This window comes from Triticum urartu, chromosome 1A (assembly GCF_056163025.1).
Source record: "Triticum urartu cultivar PI428250 chromosome 1A, HENAU_Tu73, whole genome shotgun sequence".
Taxonomy (NCBI): domain Eukaryota; kingdom Viridiplantae; phylum Streptophyta; class Magnoliopsida; order Poales; family Poaceae; genus Triticum; species Triticum urartu.
Genome location: NC_141873.1, coordinates 63618499 through 63638944, shown reverse-complemented (window position 1 = coordinate 63638944; position 20446 = coordinate 63618499). Strand labels below are relative to the sequence as shown.

At 45.0% G+C, this 20446-nt stretch overlaps 1 protein-coding gene and 1 long non-coding RNA gene across 13 annotated transcripts; one reads left to right on the top strand and one right to left on the bottom strand.

The window, feature by feature from the left end:
* Nucleotides 1–984: 984 nt before the first annotated feature.
* On the bottom strand, nucleotides 985–16957 carry LOC125546658 (uncharacterized). 6 transcript variants are annotated; one of them, XM_048710834.2, is made up of 17 exons: nucleotides 16623–16955; nucleotides 16330–16391; nucleotides 16197–16264; nucleotides 15905–16026; nucleotides 15450–15555; nucleotides 15220–15271; nucleotides 15022–15139; nucleotides 14902–14932; nucleotides 14705–14728; nucleotides 14490–14617; nucleotides 13129–13210; nucleotides 12864–12983; nucleotides 12703–12756; nucleotides 12548–12617; nucleotides 11907–11946; nucleotides 11641–11733; nucleotides 985–1562 (listed from the first exon to the last, which is right to left on the bottom strand). In XM_048710834.2, exons 1-17 carry the CDS (start codon nucleotides 16831–16833, stop codon nucleotides 1312–1314), a joined length of 1632 nt encoding a protein of 543 aa, XP_048566791.1. In that variant the 5' UTR covers nucleotides 16834–16955; the 3' UTR covers nucleotides 985–1311. The 6 variants fall into 6 exon arrangements, with proteins under 6 accessions (XP_048566791.1, XP_048566803.1, XP_048566818.1 ...); XM_048710856.2 differs by having other exon boundaries at nucleotides 1516–1613; nucleotides 16623–16957; XM_048710846.2 differs by lacking the exon at nucleotides 11641–11733 and having other exon boundaries at nucleotides 16623–16957.
* On the top strand, nucleotides 2395–9705 carry LOC125546718 (uncharacterized). 7 transcript variants are annotated; one of them, XR_015618980.1, is made up of 11 exons: nucleotides 2395–2531; nucleotides 2661–2745; nucleotides 2850–2917; nucleotides 3002–3155; nucleotides 3990–4189; nucleotides 4647–4833; nucleotides 5330–5493; nucleotides 5664–5754; nucleotides 8424–8455; nucleotides 8807–8854; nucleotides 9500–9705. It is a non-coding gene; the product is annotated as an uncharacterized LOC125546718 (long non-coding RNA). The 7 variants fall into 7 exon arrangements; XR_015618975.1 differs by lacking the exon at nucleotides 8424–8455; XR_015618973.1 differs by lacking the exons at nucleotides 8424–8455; nucleotides 9500–9705 and having other exon boundaries at nucleotides 8807–8942.
* Nucleotides 16958–20446: the final 3489 nt, after the last annotated feature.

The following is a 20446-nucleotide window of genomic DNA, read 5'->3' as shown; positions in this document are numbered from 1 at the left end:
CTCCGGCCATGGACGCAGCCGGCTCCGTGTCTCACAGCCGCAAGCGTCCCCTCAATCTCAATCTAGTGCCGGCGCTCTCTGGCGGCGATGACCATCACAGCAGTACTGCAGTAGGCCAATCCTATTCCCCTGCACCCAGCAAATAGGACCTATACGTCACTTAAGTTTGATTTGTTGTTGCGCCGTAGGCGTCACTTAAGTTCGGTTTGTTGTTGCTCCGTTGAAGTTTATGTTTATTGAGAAGAAGCAAGATTCTTGAAGCCGGAAAGGTTCCCATCCTGTTCGAGAATTGGAAGTGTTGCCATGCAAATTATTTTGCTGTCAATAATTTGTTGCTCCAGTTATAAGTCACATCGACTTACACAATGCAAATTATAATCTTGTGTTGATCAATGTCCTTATATCTAAGTTTGTTGTTCCATGACACAACACATAGTCATTCAAAAAAGTAGCAATGATAAATTGAACCTTTCTTCTAGCCGTAACTCAGGAATGAAACTAAGAATGGACCATGTTACAGTGCATTGTCACCTTAAATCGAGCACCTTTTGATCACCACATCACATCAACTGCTAAAGATCGATAGTTTCTAAAAAAAAACACCAGTAGCCTTTCTCACTTGGAGAAGGGGGACGCACTGTAGTGGCGGTAGAGCGCGTCTAGCCGCCGGCTACCCGCGCGCGGTTGCACTCGTGGAGCTCCGGCTTGCTGCGGCTCTCGAGGTCATACCGCAGCAGCCTCTCCCATTTTCCCACCACGATTCCACGAAGAACTCGCCGCACGCCCCGGCGACGGCGTCTCCACGCCGAGCAGCATCAGGAGGTGGTGGGCCGACGTTCATCGGTATACTATCACCGTATCACGCACATTTTTTCTATTTCTTAGTTCTGACGGAAGGTAACATCGGGCCCGGGGATTCTCGCGCCAGTCCGACTTTTCCTGAACGTGTTTTTCTTTTTGATAAAACTTAACATTCTTGTTAACTTCAAAAAAGAAAAAACTGAGCATTCTTGTTACTCTGTTCTGCATCCATTTCGCGCAAAAGGTAAATCTTCTTGCAGGATGACTCGTTCATTCCTTCAGAAAACATCAGCCGCCAAAGCATCACTGCTCGTGCCTACAGTGTCCATGGCTAGCATCCACAATTTGCAGGAGGTAATGAATCTAGCCCTTGCCATCTCCATTAGACTAGGAGTTCAAAGCCATCAGATTAGTATGGCATAATCAGGACCTGCAGCACTGGCACGGCAGCACCAAAGAGTAACAACCACTATCGCTGCCAGCTGATCTGACCCAAAAAAACTCGGCCGATCACTTGCGAGGCCTCCCTCGCTTCCCGCTCTTCTTCCCACCTTGTCCTGAGCTCCCGGCTTCCAGAGGAGAAGCGCCAGGGCTGCCGGTTCCCTTCTTAGGACGGCCTCTGCCTCTGCCCCTTCCTGACGGCATTGGCTCCGGAGTCGCCGTCTTGGCCCCCCTGCCTCTGCCCCGCCCACGACCATGACTGCCACACTCTGCCTCCTCCTTGGCTACCTGCTGTCTGATCTCGTCCTCGGCTTCTGGTTCTGCATGTTCCGAGGTTCAAAACCATCCATGCTTAGATTTCAGTTTAGCGACTGTCAAAAGGTAAAAATGATACTCAGGCTGGAGTAGGCATTTTAGCAGTCAGCAACAATTCCAATGTAAACCCAACTCAATTTCAGTTTTACCATTTCACACTGAAAGTGCAGTAGGAGAGAAGCATCTTATTAGGTGAACCATCACTACGGAGCTTGCTTGAAAATTTGGTACATGACTGCCATTTACGAGCACTATGTATGTTTCGCACATGGAAGAAGCACTAGAATTGGATGGACCAAAATGATCAGGAAAGTTATAAACTAAACAGAGCCCATTATATCAGAGCACTGGAATTGGATGGACCAACAATGTGGCTAATGTTGACAAACATCGCACCACGACCCTTGGCTACCTTTTGCACACTAATGCAATTTCTATTTTCCAGTCTGATAGCAAATCGAGAAACATTAACGTGTGCGGAAGGGGCGTCCTCTCGCACTAGCCACGTCGGATAAGAAACGACAAAATGAACGCAACGGGATTGGTCAAAGTCGCTCACGCATGTAGGATTGGCCTAACCTAACCTGGTCTCGCTCAAGACTCCACGAGACCACGGCGCCTTCCCTCTTTGCCGCCGCCTCCTCCTCTCCTCTTCCCTCTTTCTCCCATGCTAACTCTCGCCGCCGCCGCCTCCCCCATCCCAGATTCTTCTCCTCCGCCGCGCCATGGCGCTCCCTATGATCGATGTGCCATCGGGTTCCGCTGTTCTTTGAACTCCGTTGGGTGCCGGGGTGGTGGTCTTAGGAGGAGGGGAGGAGGAAGAAGAAGAGGACCAGGAGAGCCCCGCAGGTGCAGGGGAGGTCGTTCGCGGTGGAGAGGCTGGTGGCGCACAAGGCATGGACATGCCTGCCGAGTGCCCAGCCCGCTGACGGCGATGGGTCTGGATAAGTTCGGTGTGCTTTTAGGTTGATTTGGTATGTTGGACTGAATGAGGTTTGGTTAATTCGTTTTGCTTTGGTCCGTGCTTCTCCCAATCCAATCCCATCCTATCCCTCTTTGCTCCATCTCACATCCAATCTGATGCTTATTTTGATTTGGTGCAGATTCACTCATTTATTGGATTGTGAGAAAGAAGCTACAACCCTTTGATCCTGCCTGAAAAACAAAAGTAGCCTGCAGTTAAATCTTGTAATAATTGTCCAGTATGATTCTTTCTAGCGTCCAGCTTATAGTTTGAGTGAAAGAAACTACAACTCTTTGGCTCTCACTGGAAAATGAAACTGACATTGCAGTTGAAATCCCCAAATGACTACCCAGTATGAGTCTCATGTGGCATCCCAAATAGCTGTTGTGTCTCAAGGCAAGGACAAGCCAACCTATGCACCTCATGTGGAAGATGGAGACATGTGTATTGTTCTTAATGCAAAAGATATCTGTGTTACAGGAAGAAAAATGATATGCATACCAACAAAATCAAGCGGATATCCTGACGAGTGTGCTCGTGGTGGTCGCTCAGATCCCAGCCGTGCGTGGCGGCGGGCGTCCTCGTCGAGATAGTGTCGTTGTATACATCAACTTCATCTCCAACCCATCCACAGGTGTACCAGCTCCTCTCTGTATATTGTTTGATTTTTTCATGTTCAATTCAACTTTCGCTAAAAGAACTTCAAAATCGAGCAGGGATTGCTTGATTTGTAGCCAATGATTTAATTGTTCATACTATTTTGGTGTCTAGAAATAGTAGTAAAACTACTAATATCGTATTAGGGGCTACAACGCAGCATGTATTGTTTGTTTGAATTAATTTATTTTCATTGTAATAGAGAGGAAGCAGTGAGTTTTGCTGGGGTTTTTTCCTGAAGGAATCGTGGTTTCTTTCAGGCCATCTCCATGGTAACACAGGGCCAGGGTTTTGGTGTAAGTAGCTCTAAAATATTAATTAGACTGGTGAATCTGACGGTTATAGTGCTCCATTCAATTATGATTCACTATCGCCACTATATCAGATGGAAGGTTTACAGTTTGGAGATTGGAGCATCCAAGATATTATATCATATTGTTCATGAAAAGTTATGCAATAAGAAGTTAAGAACCACCCGATAATATGGAATCGCTGTATGCCTTTTTACAGCAACTAGCAAGGAGCAAAATAATATTTTTGATGTTGCTTTGACTAATTAAGTGAGGTCCTAACTTAAGTTGGCTAATTTCTTTCATACCCATTATATGATTGGCATGTCCTATTTCTCTCTTGGTTTCTTCTTCTTTCTTTTGTTGCTTCTTTGGAATTTTGTTGGTGTATTTTGGCTATTTGTTGAGTGTTTGGTGCTTGGTTTTCAGTTGTTCACTTTCTTTTTCTTCCCCTTCTTTGATTTTTCTTTTGGATGATCTTCTCCTAATAGACACCATATGGTTTTTGTGTTGTTTCCTAGGTACAGATTTTGGTGTCAATTCCTGGACCTTGCTGCCTGCATGGCCATCGGCATAGCCAACCCGACGTGCCGGCGTTTAGCGCGGATGGCCAGATCTATGCGGCAGAGAGCATGGCCGATGCTGGAAGGGAGGTCTTGCCGCCGGCCTCCAAGCAGTCGGTAGGCACAATGGATCCTAAAGCTCCAGGCTGGATCAAAAGGTATGTCGATTTGCAGTGTTACATGTCTGAAAATTGTGACTGAAAACTGGACTTATTAGTGTAGGCATAAACATTGCAGGCACTGATAAAAAAGGATATCTTAAACAATTACTGTGCCTTGAGATCTACTCCTAGATGATTCTGCATTTTAGTTTTATGATGTGTAGTTATAGCTGATACTACTAAATGGCTCAGATGTACTTGCATCTTTAAAAATCAGTGATTTAATGAACATTTTGCCAATTGACACAAGATGCAGAGTATAAAAAGTTATAGCATGTTACAGATAAACCAGAGGAATTGGCATGTATATGCGTGTGTTCCTGATTATGTGTACCTTACAGGTTCAGTTGGGATATGTGGTCAAAGATTAGGACACTAATATCCGTGTAGGTTACATTTATAGTTGCTTAATTCATGATGTGCTCGTCTCGTCATTTTTATTCTGTACGTGCAGGGTGAGGATTTGGGAGGAAGCCCCTGTTTAGACACCTTGTCCCAGTCAAGCACGAGCCGACGGCGGTGACACTGCATATGTTATCCAGGATCATGCTCAACGGTTGTGTCATCGGCGACAAGATCCACAAGATGCCATGGCGGTGGTTGCCCCGGGTGTTAATGTAGAGGGCAGGAACCAGTAGCAGGTGAGGATACTATGCAATTTCGCTGTGAATCATTGTTAATTATTGGTCGTACTTCTTGTGCTCTGAAGATTTGATTCCACTCGTCTTGATACACAAAAAGAGTTTGTTTCATGAATTCAAAAGATACTGAAATTAAAGGTTCGGCTTATATTTGGGGAGCAGACTCTTTTTGAAAATCGACATCTGAATGTAAATAAATGCCCTTGGTATGTTCTGATTCCTATCATCCATTGTTGCAAATTTCTTCTAACCCAATATATCAGTTTCTTATCTTCTTTCGGTTCACCTTCACTCATCCTGACATTCATCACCATAAAATATTTTACATACAATTATCTTTACATTGTTAGCCTGCTTTTTTGTTTGTTTCACAAGCTTGAAATATTCTACAATGCTCATACTGATGTAGAACCCTCCAAGTTTTCAAGTATTTTAGTTTCCTATTTTTGCAATGTAGAATGTCTCATGATACATTTTCTTCTGCGATCTTATTTAGGTGAGCACCAAGATCTCTGAAACTTTTTCTTCAAAATACAGTAACCAAGCTGCGTTTGTTTCGTGCACATACATAAATGGATGGCTCTTCTTCTTGGAACCCCAAGTTGTGGGAAAAAACCCCTATTGCTACCACTTGCAGGAAAGCTCAACCAAAACCAAGAGGTATTTTTATTTTTCTTCACTTCAACCAAGTCAGTCATGTACAATGAGCAGCACTCAAACCACAAAATGATTTGCATCCCATTATTTTTTCCAAATTTTCAATTTTATGACCTGCATTCTAAATAAAACATAGCTCATAGCTCAATTTTATGCATAATTTCTCCTGGCAGATGTACATATTTATCCCCACAAGGCCACAAGACACAACTGTGTGTTGTAGGTAGCATCAGAAATTGAGTTGAATGGGATCAAGATGGAGCGGTTTGTTTCCAAAAGGCACCACCTCTTTAATTTTCTGCTGGACAAGCGGATAACATGCTCCGGTCCAATTCGTGATTGGTGTTGATGCATCTCTAAATAATCTAATCATTCTGTTTTGCTAGCTTGTGCCATGCATGTCAGTGAGTTCTAATGTTTTTTGTACTCTTATCATGTTATGTGTGTGTTTGTCTGAACTGCTATGAGATGGGCCAGTGGCAGGGTAACCAGAATGGGTCTTTTTGCCTGTACAGTTCTTATAGGATTATCCTTACTATATGTTTGAGTAAAACAACTCAAGTTCATGTTTATACTCGGTACAAATTAAATATGAGATGTGCTTTCGAATCTGCATGCGTGTTGATCAAGACACGGCCCAGCATGGACGTTTAAAACACATGCAATCAGATTATCTCGATGTAACTCATTAGGATGCTTCTGATCTCTTTTCAACTAAAAAAATGCAATGGTGTACCGTGTACATATATCATGGATTATGTGCTTGTCTACTAATGGTGATGTTGACATGGTATACTGTCTATTCTCCCTACTCAATTGGCTGTGCTCATATCAATGTAGGCTAACTAAAGAATTTAAGATGCTCATATCTATGGATTTGAAGCTAACTAAAAAGTTTTAGATGTTCATATGTGGTGTCTGTTTGATGAGAAAAATAAAAAAAAATAGACAGCAAGACATGTGTTGTTGCTTTGTATAACTTGGCAAAGAAGGTTTACGAAGGTCAAATAGCTGGCTGTTGGGTGTGGCTTTCATAGTAGTTATTTTTATAAAATGTTAAATAGGCACCAAATGTTCTGATCCACCTGCTTACCCACGAAAAGGCTCTCCAGCCATAGAGTTCTGTAAAAAAAGGCACACCAGCCTGGTTGTTTCCTGAAATTTGATAGTGCCGAGATCATCCAGAAAGAACCCTATCCCCTCCCCCGCCGCCACCCGCGAGGTGTCGGGGAGGGGGCTCCAGATCTCCGCCGCTAGCACCCCCTCCTCCCTCCTCCACCCTTGCCGCCGCCAAAGGACGCCGGTGGCAGCGGGGCCCCTACCTCCCCCGCGCGTGGGGTATGTCACGGGTGAGATCTCGCAGGCGGGGACGCGGCGCTCGGTGCCGGGCGCAGCGGCGCTCAAGAGTAGGACGGTGATGGCGGCAGGCGGCATGGTGGTGATGCGGGCCTATGGATGGCGTCGACGGCGGTTGCTTCCGGCAGCGCCTCAGCGTCGCATCCGGCGCCGCGGGTCGCGGGCAGCCCTCTCGCCGTGGATCTCTGGTGTGTGTGTGTGGGGGGGGGGGGGGGAGCGGGGGAGGTGGGCAGCTCCCGCCCAGTTGGGCCCTCGCGGCTGGGTGGCGGCGCTCGGCACGAGAGGACCCCCTGGTGGCGTCTCTAGGCGGCGGCAGCTCTGCCATCCTTCCTCTCATGCATCGGGCAGCGGCTGGTGCTTCCTCATGGTCTAGGCCTTCGGCGCGAGGGAGAAACATGGTTTGGGGGGGGGGGGGGGGGGGGGGGTTGGAGCTGGCACGGGCGCCGGTCGTGGCCATGAGCCACTTCCCCGCCTCCCCTTTCCCCCGGTCGATGTATGGCCGCGGCCCTTCTCGAGTCAGGTTTGCCGCCGGCTGCTCTGGAGGTGGTTGGGGTCCCGGATCTGGGCAAGTTGTGGCCTTTGGTGGCTCTCGGGGTGGTCTCATGGCAGTGCGGCGGCCCTGGCCGTGGGAGCTGAGTTGGTCGTGGGCGGATTGCATGGCTCGGCTACAGACAGGCAACCATGGCCGCTCGGGCGGCATGGCTGCGGGTGGTTGGCGGACTGGGGTTACGGCGGAGGGGTTGAAGCACCGCGGTCCATCACCTACCCAGTCCGTGCACTGGTTGGTGATGGCGTCCGTGGACGACGTGTTCCTCCTTGCAGGCTCCGTCGTGGTGCTTCTACTCCTTCCGTCTTACTCCGGGTGAAAACTTGATCTTCGGATCGGACAGTGACGATGTTCGTGGTCGTGCCCTTCCTGGAGGCACCGTCTTGGAGTCCTCGGTCCGACGTGTCCGTCGCACATCCTCCCAGACGATCGCTCCTCATGGTGGTAGTCTCCATCGGCTCTAAGCGGATCTGTTTTGCACATCTTATAGGTGCTTCATAGTTGTTGAGGTTGTGTGTCGGTGCCCGGCATTCGTGTATCTTGCCTTGGCTGTGTGTGGCGTGCGTTTGTATCGGATGCTTCGATGTTGTGTTGGTGCTTTATAATATAAATAAAGGGGGGAAACCCTTTTTCGTAAATTTGATTGTGCCCAAGGATACATTGATTTGCATACAATTCTTCAAACAATTGTAGACCAAGGATACAATTGATGAAAATCTTCAGAAAACTGCAAGACATGCTTTTTGAAGAAAGAAGTTAAGAAGATTAGTCACTGCCACAACATGTGTTCAGAAAAATACAACTTCGCTGACACCTGTTGCCTATAAAATTGAGCTCACCATGATTAATTCCTTTCTTTCAAGTCGATAGTCTGTTCAAAAATATGATTCAGCATATAAAAGCATAGTTTTACTATTCTGTTGCTTTCCTTTTTTTGTATGATATGGTAGATTGTTAATTTGGGTCTCGCTCATACACATTATCTCTTTCCCTATCTGTGATATCTAATTTAGACCATGTTATTCCACAGGTAATACAAAAGCATTGTATTTGCTTGGTCCAGTATGTCAGCCTACCTCGCTCACTTTCCTTTCAAAACACTCAAATTTGGTGACTGAAACTTGGATGTGCAAAACATTCTGCTTTGTTTACATTTAGGAATAACCTTGTTGTCTATGCTACCTTCACTGGTGGTTCACAGCACCAATCCTCACATATGCTCCTGCACACAACTGTTCTAATTGAAAATGCTTTTCATGATTTCTTCTTCATGCCTGCCCAGCTATCAGGCTCCTTATTTTGGTTTCACTTACAGTGCTGTTTATTTTCATTTAGGAGCTCATTTCTTATGATCTCATTTGTATATACCCTTAATCAGCCAATTGATTGATTGCACTTCCTTTTATTGCTCAGATAAGGCTGCATGGCGCCACCACGCCCGCTCAAGACGACTGTGGCCGGGTATCGAGCCGCCAACACTGATCTTATATTTCTTATGTGATCGTGCTTCTCTGTCCCGAGGTCACCCGGGTCCGATGTGCCAAAAAGGACAGCAAGGGAACAACAACACGTCCTTCCCCTCTTCACCAAGATAATCTCACCCGTCTTGCTTCACTTTTGCAACGGGCAGTCGTTGCTGCCACATGGAGCTCTAGAGTAGTCAGTCTAGATTCAACTAGAGTTGCAAGTGTACCATTGTCCAGTATAGCTACCTTTTCTGATAGATTTTAGACTTCTTATCCTGTATTAGTTTAACGGCTGGCTAACTTTTGTTTCTTGTCATGTTGCTATCCAGTGTTAATTTATCTGTCCACCAAGTTTTAGAGGTATATCATGAATAGTCTTCTTTATTTTTTGTGATTCACGGGCCATAGCTTAGCTTCCGTGCAGTAAATTTTGTGAACAATGCAGCATTTCTCTTATCATGTCTCGTGTATAAATATTTCATTGGTAAGAATTGTGCTACCATGCCTTACATCTAGATACATCCATACCTGCGACAAGTAATTCGGAACGGAGGGAGTAGATCATAACTCTTGGATGCAACATTTTTCACATTCTTTTACATTAGAAATTTATCTTACGGTATTATGTTTATTTTTTCAGAACCAAAGACCCTGGGCAGGAGCCATTTGCTTTCAACATTGGCAAGGGTTCAATGATCAAAGGTGATCCTCTTTGCTCGTGGGCGCGCAATGGGAGCGCGGCGCACAATCTCCGCCTGCTCTAGGACACTACATGCGGCACAGTCACGTTGGCCTCGGCGGCAGGCACCACAACGACAGCGAGCGGGGATTTTCCATCGTTCAGATGCTAGCGTTCCAGTTCCTCACCCCTTCCATGTGTGTGCTCCAGTTTATGCCCTGCATTGTGCCCTTCATCCCGCAAACCCCTGGCGTTTACAACAAGGACTGCTACTTCTTCTGCGATGCTCGCGACGTGGGCCGTGTTGAGGACTAATAAGATGGCGAAGGAGCAGCTTCTCAAGAAGGCGATAATGAAGGTGAGCGTCGGCTCATTGGGGCAACGGAGAGCGGTGAGGATGCGAAGGCGGATGCGATGCAATACAACGGCATGGTGGAGAGGAGTATCTTGTAGAGACATAATGTTAAGATTGCTTGTTTATTTGTTGAGTTTGATTACCATTTGTATATGCACTTGTCCTATCAACTGCAAAGAAAGCCACTCAAAGGGGCACTTCCTTACCTTGCCTTTTTATTCAAAAGTTGTAAAAAGAAAAAGAAAAGGTGCGGCCACCTATCTAACACCGCCCAGGAACGCCTCAAGCGGCGCATGAGATCTGCGATAAGTTGCCCAGACCTTAGAAGAAACGGGCTGACCAACGTATTGGCCACATAACGACAAGCTATTCGAGTGAGTGAGAACAGGATGCAGAATTTCATGCATCTTAAGTGCTGGTGCTCGACATAGTGGCCACGGAAGAAGGAAATTTAAAAACCAAAATGCAGCAAACGATCGACTAATTGTTGAGCTGAAAGCATGGCAGTGGAGAACATCTCAATTTATCAACATCTCTGTTCCGAAAGCGTTAGGATCAACATTAGGAGGAGAGATACTTGAAAGTCAAAACCAGCCACCTGAATCTATGGCGGTCACTGCTGCATAGATAAATAATTCTATTGTGAACAGGCCAAAACTAATAATGACCAACAACCTACTCGATATTTTCATTTTTCTCCTGGCTCCTGTGATTTTCTTAACCCAAAACTAAGCTAAAGTTGGGCCAGCTTGAACTACGCTTGACAAATCATGGCACAAGGGGATTAATGGGCTATTCAGCATGGTAACCTGTGCATCATGTACATGCTATAAAGATGTAACAGCAGAATTTGCAATTCATCCTTCCCTAGATTTCTTCTACGATCCCTCTGGTGCTGTTTTAAGAAGTTTTTAACCTTCACATGTGGAGAAGCTGACACACATAAGGCCACAATCATACCAGTTCCAAACTCTACAGACTAAAACTAAGCACCGAATAACTATTGACAGGATATCTAATTAATTTTATTGGACAACGGTATACAAAAAAAGTTATGAGCAAGGAACAAATTCAGCAAGACCATACTAGAAATCTAGACCTGTAGACCATATACTAGTAAAACGTCCCCACCCATGTTACGAGCACACAAAATTGAGTATTAACAAGTTTTCATGGGGTTACTGCTTACCAGGCTGTTTTAAGTGGTATAATCAAGATGCCATTTTGTAGACCGGATATTGCAGACTGCAGCACATGTGTGAATCACTAAATTTGAACCAGAAATTGGCGTGCAGTGATGTCGTTAAATTGCTTCCCTATGAATATGTGATGGCATGGTTGTACACTGGAGGTGCAAGAATATATGTGCTACTGCACATTTGCTGATTTACAAATGCGCTTGCTAATTTATAATTGTTAGTTTCTGCTACTATACACTACACTATATATCAATTTCAAATTTTTATCCTTCTTGTTAGTTGCTTCCTTTTGCAGTTTAGAACTTCTGAATTTCGTGATAAATCTCCAAGTCATGATTTCACTATCATCCTTTTAGCATTTAATATTCAAGATTGTTTTGTATTTAACTATTTAATCTCATATTACGTCAAAATTTTGAGATACATGCATCATATATGTTTTGATGATGTCTGAATATAAATATATAAACCGAGAACTTAAATAGGGAAACTGGCTACAAGAATGATTACTGTACAATTGATACAAGGGGAGGTGACCTGGCAAGTACCTGTTTCGTCGATTGCGGCATGTTGGCTCGTCTTTCGTTTTTGTTTTTCTTTAATGTCACGGCGCGGAAGAAAATAGAGCTTTTTCGTATTCTCTAAAAAGCCGAGTAACAGTTAGCTAGTTTCAATATCTTGAGCAAGGATAATAGTTTCCTTTGCAACAGATCAAGCAAGACTAGAATGATATTGGCCCATCAAATTTCCAAGTTCACAGACAAATGAAATTTTAATAATTGTCATCGTAAAAATACATAAGAGAAATGCACACCTTGAAAGAGAGCATCAATATCACCATCAAAATTATCCAGCTGCGACAAAAGTAATAATACATGTATTGGACACTAGGTAATAGAAGGCCGTACAGAACATCCATATTATGGGGTACAGTTAACTAGTATGTCCTGTTGAGTACTCTACTGTTCTCGTAAAAAGAAGGTAGTAAGTAAACTAGTCGCATTCCTGGGTGTAGAAACATGTTATTGTCAATCTAAGCACTACAAGATGTGACAACTTGACAACCAAAGAGAAGAGGGAGGCAGGTATTATGAGTAAATGACACTTTTTAAATTGACAAACAATTTCTCAAAAAAGGTTTATGGATCAATAACTCCAAGACATTTTTGTTTCACTGTTACCTCCTAAAAGTTAACTCCTCATCATTAGCATGTGCCTGTGATTAATCACCTGGCTCTGTTACTAATATTGATATGCTTTGAGTAGTTGGTTTAGGAGATGTTTAATGCATGTTAACACACATAGCTCACTACACTACCCAAAGTCATGCTGCTGATTTATTCAACCCGTATCTTTTGTTTTGCACAAATATTTTTAATAAATTACATTAAATCTTTACCCTGTCAGTAACTTCAAGCGAGTAAACAGCTCGTGCATGAAATCCCAGTTAGTTACCTGGTCAAGCTTACCACCAACATTTGCCCTGTCTACAACAATCAGAGACATCCCAACTCCACAACCAACACTGCAGAATTGTTCTGAGCTTAGTATAGAATAATAGTATGAATAGAGGATGCCACAACATTTACATGTTGATTTCGTGCAATTACCTTGTAACATGCATTCCTTCAAGAATGTCAACCTTTTTAGGATTTACAGATGACCTGTATATAATGCATAACAATAACTGGTCAGAGAAGTTAAATGGTTGAAATCTCGAAGGTTGCAAGACTTGTATTTCACATGGTATTAGCATTTTAAATAGATGTACTTTTGTGTAGGGCCATAACCAAGCTCTCCATATTCAGAAAGACCCCAACTTATGCAAGAATCCTCTGCACCAACAATATGGTGCATGTCGCCAGAAGCCATGCAGCGGATGTTCCAACCGCTGAAGCAAACAAATCATCTATTAAAATGATAAGTGAGGATAATAGTATTTCAACAGGAAGCTTATTATCAGAATAGCTAAACAGCAGAGTGTAGCCATCTAAGACACTGCTCATCACTATGGTATTTCACAGTTTGTAAGGAACCTTAAATCTCTAACTGGCTTTGGATACATGCACTCATCGCCCCAGTTCTTCAACTTTCCCCACACATACAGCTGCCCACGACCTAAAATCAAACCAATGGACCAACATTTAATTAAAATATAGCAGTTCTAAATATTGCAACACAATCAACAGAACATCAATCTGACTGAAAGAGTGCAAAGGTATAACGACAATACTATTTTCCAAACATATGCGGTATGAGATCTACTTGCAGATGAAAAATAGGATGATTCAGGAATCATGGCTTATGCCTCCTTTTGTAATGCAACTAAACCCAAACATCATAAATAGTCAATAAAAAATAAAGACTACTGTTCTTCCTTAGTTTAGATAATTATTTGCCCAGAGTGGTATGCCCATCCTAAAACAGGACAATCTGATTTGATGCTCACAACGTCAAGTGACCAGATATTTCCATGAATAGTCTTGCTCTACAAAATGCTCAGTGCAATAAAAAACCTGCTAAAGTATTTGATTTACATATCTGAAAACACATATCACTGCATCTTCAGCCACATCTAGACCCTCTGTCTATAGCACCCCACTTTAATGATAAAAAGCTGCTCTTACACTCCATCCGTCCTAGTTTGCATGGCGTCCTTGTCTTTTGTGATTTAATTAGACCAATAATAATAAGTAATGTGCCATAAAAACTATACCATTGAAACCTTTTTTCGTGATGGTACATCTTTTCTGGCACATAATCTACATTTCATTGGTCAAAGTTAAACACTAACACACATGGGCACCATGTAAATTAGGATGGAGGGAGTAGGAAATTATGTATGGGCAGTATGACAGGAAAACGAAAATGATTGTGAACATTTACACGATGTTTTCCTTCAACTGAAATAATTTAAGAGCAATATTATCAGAAAGTACCCAAGTTTTGAGCTCCTTTTCAAGTAGTAACGCGCACAGAAGCATACACTTAAAAGGCAACAACGTTTGACAACTTTTAGGCATATGTATGCAAACACAGAGAAAATGCTAACATATGATACAATAATGTTTGTCAGGCTTGAGAGGTTTGGTCTTCAACAGGCTAAGTTCCATTGCTAACTCAATTGTCCTATGCCATCTGACTTGGATGTTTGAATTGTATAATCAGCTCACCAAGACATGCAACACAAACATAACTAAAACATCAACTTAAGGTGCAAGGTAAACTAATCACAAGAGCTGCTTGATCCATATGGGACCCTCGGCCAAACTATATTCTCAAAACTATCTTTTTCTAGTATATTTTGTCATATAGCCCAAGCAATAAACTCCTGTGGTAATTTTATCCCAGAGTGCATGATAAAATAGCAAGTGCATCAGATATATACGCATCATACCACCGGCAGTGCACGCAGAACTTGCAGAACCAGCTGAGATAATATCACTGGGAGATAGCATATTGTTCTTTTGAAATATTTCAACGAGGCGTGGTTGCCACTCATCTTTCTGTTCATTGTGACCCAACCTACATCGTAAGAAAGTGGACAGATGAACAATGTAAGATACATCATGAATACAGTGAGATACACCATACATGACAAGAATAAGTTACCTTCCATATCCACCAAAACCCCAGCTGGTAAAACATAAAAAGGAACCATGTGAGAGAACATAAATGTGACATGAAGGAATCATATTAATGTATGCAGAAAGGGACTTTTATACAACATGTATAGAGACACTAGTTAGTCAACTATCTGGATTGTAAGTTTGTAACATTGTCAAACAAATGGTGGAGAAGGAACATACGTGTAAACAAAGCCACTTGAATCAACTGCAACTGCAACATCCAAGTATAGCAAAGGTTTTAGTATCAGTGCTGATCCTCAAGACTCAAATTAACAAGAAAAAGAAAGAAAGGAAAAGAACCTGTATGATTTGTTCCACAGGCAACTTTGACAACGGTCTTCCCAGATAATGCAGCTATTGCCCTGGGGTGGGGCTGGGGATCATATGTTAGCCTTACCGATGATGCATTGGCATTATACTGTAACATCATAAACCAAATCACAATTACTGATGATAGCAAATTTAGTAGGTGTGATTGTTAACAGAGTAGCAATCAACCTCATTGTCGCTTCCATGACCAAGTTGGCCGTACTGGGGAAGACCTGCTGTACTGAATAGAACAGAAGAATAAAATACATATTCAAAAAATTGATGAACAAGAACAAAACCACTAAATACAGCCAAAGAAGATAATGTTATCATGAGAAGATGATCAAAGCCTTTTGCTTATTCTGAAAGAGGAAAGAGGTTGCTAATCTTTAAGTTTCATAGTTTCAGCAAGGCCATACAGTATGGAAGAGCCCTCAACTGATGACAGCCAGACAGTAAATTCAGCACCACAAACAGCATTAGTTGCTTTGGTAACAAGGCAGGGGACTGGCAACACCTTAGTTCCTGCACCAAATTTAGAACAACACGTAGTCAGGGACAACACGAAATAACAGCAATGTTAGAACCCAACGGGAAAATGAGCTTCCCATATGGTCAAATTCCCATGAAATTGTAAAAACTACCCCATCGTCCTGAACAATATAAGTTCTGTATGCACATGGCATAAATATTTTTATTGGTTTCGTTATCACCCAGACAGGTAGGTTCCAAGAACAGGTAACATCGTAACAGAACACAACTGTAGATTATAGTACTAACAAAATGGTATTTCCGCACACCAGTTGTATTTGTTGCACTTCTAGTTGTGTCATCTATCAATCATAAAAATAAAGGAAAAGGTGAGGGAGTCAACCACTCCTTAGTGAACCAGTCCCCAACTGGCCATGTCTGTTGTCACCAAATGCAAAGGACTTCCCTTCATCAGTTACGACCACGGTATGATTTCTTCCAACACCTGCTGCGATTATGTTGTATCTGCAGAATTGACAAGTGCTGATTAGCATTTAGAAACATGTCGAGAAAACATATAACACCGTTGGACCATTCAGTTCAAGTATGTTGGATGGTACATATTCATGGGTTCAGCAATACCATACACACCTTTTTTTAAAACTAAAATGAAGGGCAATGCAGAGGAATCTCACTTTGATAGTTTAGAAACAACAGTTGGCAGGTTACGCAAGAGAGTGTCCCCATGCCCCAGCTGCCCCTTCTGCTAGAAATAACAGTGTTAAGTAAGAAACATAACAAAAATCAAGCATCCACGCATACTTATACCTCATTTCGACCCCATGAGAAGCAACGGCCGTCAGAACTCAGAGCAACACAGTGGCAAGCCGCTGGCAAAATGTAGGAATCAATTAGCAAAATCGATATGACCATAACCCGATTTTACTACTACTTGACAGCATTCAATAAACGCTATGAGCCTATGACCACCCACCAATCCAAGAATTTCGGCGCACAAACTGGGCGGGGTTCCCATGCCTCCTCATATTAGATGAAGAAATACAGTGGAGGAAAGTAAGGAACTCATCCTCGGACGCGGAGGAGGGGAGGAAGGAACTCACCGCAGCCGGAGGCGACGAAGCGGATGTCCACGCCCACGAGAGGGCGCAGCCGCGTGGGGGACACCAGGTTGCCTCTGCCCTGCACCCCGCCCTTCACCTTCCGGCCCATGATGTCGAAGCGCACCGTGCCGCAGTACAGCAGCTCCCTGCCCCCCGCCTCCGCCGCCTTCTCCTCGCCTTCCGCGGCGGCCGCGGCCGCTCTGGCCGGCATCCTCGCCGCGATTCCGACCGGAAACCCTAGTTTCGGTGGGGCGGAACGGAAGCAGAGAACTGTGGAAGCGAGTGGGGTAGAGGGTTTGAAACCGAGTGCGGCTCTGTAGAACGGAACTTGTTCGCCATTCGCGGGGTGTTCTGCCCTGCCGCAACGGCTGGCTTCGCTCCGCGTGAAGCGACAGGCCCAAACTGACATGGACATGGCCCAGTCCACTGTAGTACGGGCCGAGATCGAAGCCCAGGCCCGTGACAACGTGGGGGTTCTCGCTGAAGGTTTTTCCTCCATCGCGTCATATTGGACCGACCCATTCGCGCCCACGTAGCTAGTAAAAGAAACACAGAAAATTACCCGCAAATTGCTTGTATTTATTTCAGGATTTCCAGCGATGCGTATTCAGTGGGAGGAGACGTTTCCGTCGACGACGAGGTGTCTATGATGACTTCGTAATTTTCAAAATGATATGACGGCTCAATCTTTCGAAGGTGCTCATAGGGGTAAGGTATGTGTGTATGTGTTTATAGGGGTGAGTATATATGCGTATGTATATGAGCGTTTGTGGCTGTACTGATGTTCAAAAAAAATCCGATTAATCTAAAAGAGCCTATTTACCGCTTTTTCTGTTTTATTCAGTTTCCTTCACGTTTTTTTGTTTTCTATTTTCTTCTTCATTTTTTTCCATATTTTTTGCATTTGTTTCTTAAGTTTTTTCTTTTTTTTCATTTCTTTTGTTTTCATTATTTGTTCTGGTTTTCATTCAACATTTTTTGTATATGCCAACAGCATTTTTCTAATACAAGTTTAACACTTTTTCAATAAAAATTTAACATTTTTCTAATATGTGACATTTTTTCTATACATGTTTTCAACATTTTTCAAATGCTTGATTACATTTTTCAAATTCAAGATTAATATTTTTTGAATACATGGTCAACATTTTTCCTTTGGTTTATTTTGTTTCTTTTTTGGTTTTCATTTTTTGGTTATTCTTTTTTTAATTCTTCATTCTTATATACATGATCAACATTTTCAAACACTTGTTCAACATTTTTATATACATGAGTAACATGATCAATATTTTTTTCAAATACTTGTTTAACACTTTTTCAAATACTTGTGCAGACTTTTTTCAAATATTTGTTCAACATTTTTTAAAAAAATTGCATTATATATATTTAGAATATTTTAAAGTATAAACAAAAGTAGAAAAAGAAAAGGCGTGAAGAAAAAAACTGAACAAAAAAGACTGGTGTTTCGCGCGTGCGTGGGCCAGCCGAACTAGTTCGCTTCAGTGGGGGGTTCGCTCCTGTCTTGTCCGAAATCCCAAATTAAGGAGTACTTCTTCTAAAGATCATTTTAATTTTTCAGGTTGTGACAAGTGACGCGCTGCTAAGAAGTTTTTCTTTCTTTTTGTAAATCTATTTCTTGAAAACGTTTTATCTCTTAAGCCGTGCGTCCAAACCTGGAATCATTTTCATCGTTGGATTCCTCGAGTCGAGATCTTCAAACTTAGATCACATGTCAATAAGTTTTCAGCACGTTCGTGACTCTGGCAAAAGGAAAAAGAAAAGATACGTTTTTTTCGTTTCTGAGAGTCGCGAAAGGTAAAAAGGAGTTATTTTTCATTTCCGCGAGGCGCTGTCGTTTCTCTCGCGGAAGCAAAATTATGCCTCTCACGAAAGCAAAACCATGCCTTTCATGGAACGATTTTTTTTCAAGAAGCAAGGTCGTGCCTCTAGTGAAAGCAAAACCATGCCTCTTGCAAAAAAAAGTGTGTTCTCACATAATTTTTATAGTCAAAAAATTAAGAAAAACCGAAAAAGGTAAAAAAAACCATCTAAAAAGAAGAAAATGCGTGTGAAAAAAACAAAACCAAATGCAGCATCCAGAGTGCGACACGTGGCGGCGGCTGAGAACGCGCCAAGTGGCACGCTATCAACCCACCCCCAAGTGACCCTTGGGAGGCTCCCGAACGATCGCTTCTCAGGGCATCTCCAGCCGTTGGCCCCCAAGAGGGGCAAAAAATCGCCCCCTGGGGGCGCACCGGCGCTAAACCGCGCACTGGGGGCGTGATGCCCCCAGTTGCGGCCCCCCACGGGTTTTTAAAATGTTCAAATTCGGCGCAAACACAACGCAAACACGGGCGAGTTCGTTCAAATTTAAACATATTTTACAAAAAAGAAAAAAAAAACTACCGCGGGCTACCCCCGCCGTCTCCCTCGCCGCCCGCCTCGCCGCCCGCCCACGCGGTTCTACATGCCAAGGAGGCTGCTGTAGAACCGCGTGTAGTCACCGTCGTCGTCGTTGTCGCCCCCACCTACGCCTCCACCGTCCCTGCTGCATCCCTCCCTCGGTTGGCGCGGCGGGGTGGACGGTCCGGGGGCGTCGTCGTCGTCGCTATCGAGGACGACGACACCGTCCTCGTCCTCGCGCCCACGTTTGCGGGCGGCGATCTCCTCCAGGACCCGGCGTTGCCGGACCATCTCCTCGCGCACGTAGTCGTCACGCGACCATCGCATGGCGTCCTCGTCGGAGAAGCCGCGCCGGGCTATCTCCTCGTACTCCGGGGGGAGGCTGGACTCCACCTTGGGCTCGACGAGGGCGCCGGAGCTGCGGGTACGCGCGCTGACAGGCGTGTCCTGGGGCTCCGGCTTGACGGGGCGGAAGTGGAGGCAGGGAGAGCCGCCGGACGAGGAAGAGGACACCCCGGTCTCCATGCGCCTCGGCGTCCAGGAGCTTCCTCGGCGGCCCCGACGGCGTGAGAAGGACGGGGGAGCAGGGTACTCGAGGCGCGGCGTGTTGCCGCCCTCGTTGTACTCGAGGACGGACTCCAACGTGCGCCCGGGCACGCCCCACCACCGACGCCGGCCGGCGGCGTTGAACCTGCCGGAGGGCACGACGCCGTTGGTGGCCTTGAGCTGCTCGTCGTGCCGGCGGCGGAAGTACGGCTCCCAGATTGGGCTGTCGGGGACGTACCGGGGCCCCTCCCTCGCCGCACGCGACAGGGACGAGCGGATGCGTGCGATCTCCGCACGCCGCGCCGCGCCGGTGGGTACCGAGGGCACCGGCACGCCGCCGGCGCTGATCCTCCACGCCCCGGGCACACGCGGGACCGGGTACTCAGCCTCGAAAAGGAGGCGAGCCTCGTCCTCGTGCAGATGACTGCGCCCGAATCCGTTCGCCGCCGCGCCGTCGCGTGGGAAACGCTCGGCCATACTTTCTCAACTGGTGACGGCGAGAGAAGGAAAGGGGGAGAAATGAGCGCGTCGTCGGTGGATGATCGGGGTGAGTCTCTCCGGCGCGCTTGCAGTCGGCTTTTATAGGCGGAGACGCCGCGTGGTAGGCTTGGCCGGCGCGTTACGCGTGGCGTGATTGCGTGGCGGCCAAGGAACGCGTCGCCTAGTCTTCACTGCGCCGCCCGTGAGGCATCAATGGAGCCTGACCGACGCGGTAGCGCGCGGCAGATTTGGTATTGATTCGTCGTGGGAAACGAGGCGATGAGGACGACGAAGGGGCGAGAAGAAAGTAGAGTCGCTGACGCGGCGGGCCGCGGCTCTTCGCGCCAAAAATGATTCGCCCGGCGCCCTCGAGCGACCCCCAACGCGCCGGGTTC

What these genes read in the sequence shown, in the direction of transcription:
- LOC125546658 (XM_048710834.2), bottom strand. Translation starts at nt 16,833, where the DNA reads ATGCCGGCCAGAGCGGCCGCGGCCGCCGCGGAAGGCGAGGAGAAGGCG. An exon ending in GTTGTTTCTAAACTATCAAA is followed by an intron (nt 16,027 to 16,196) that starts GTGAGATTCCTC and finishes TCAATTCTGCAG; the next exon opens with ATACAACATAATCGCAGCAG. An exon ending in AAGCCAGTTAGAGATTTAAG is followed by an intron (nt 12,984 to 13,128) that starts GTTCCTTACAAA and finishes TGTTTGCTTCAG; the next exon opens with CGGTTGGAACATCCGCTGCA.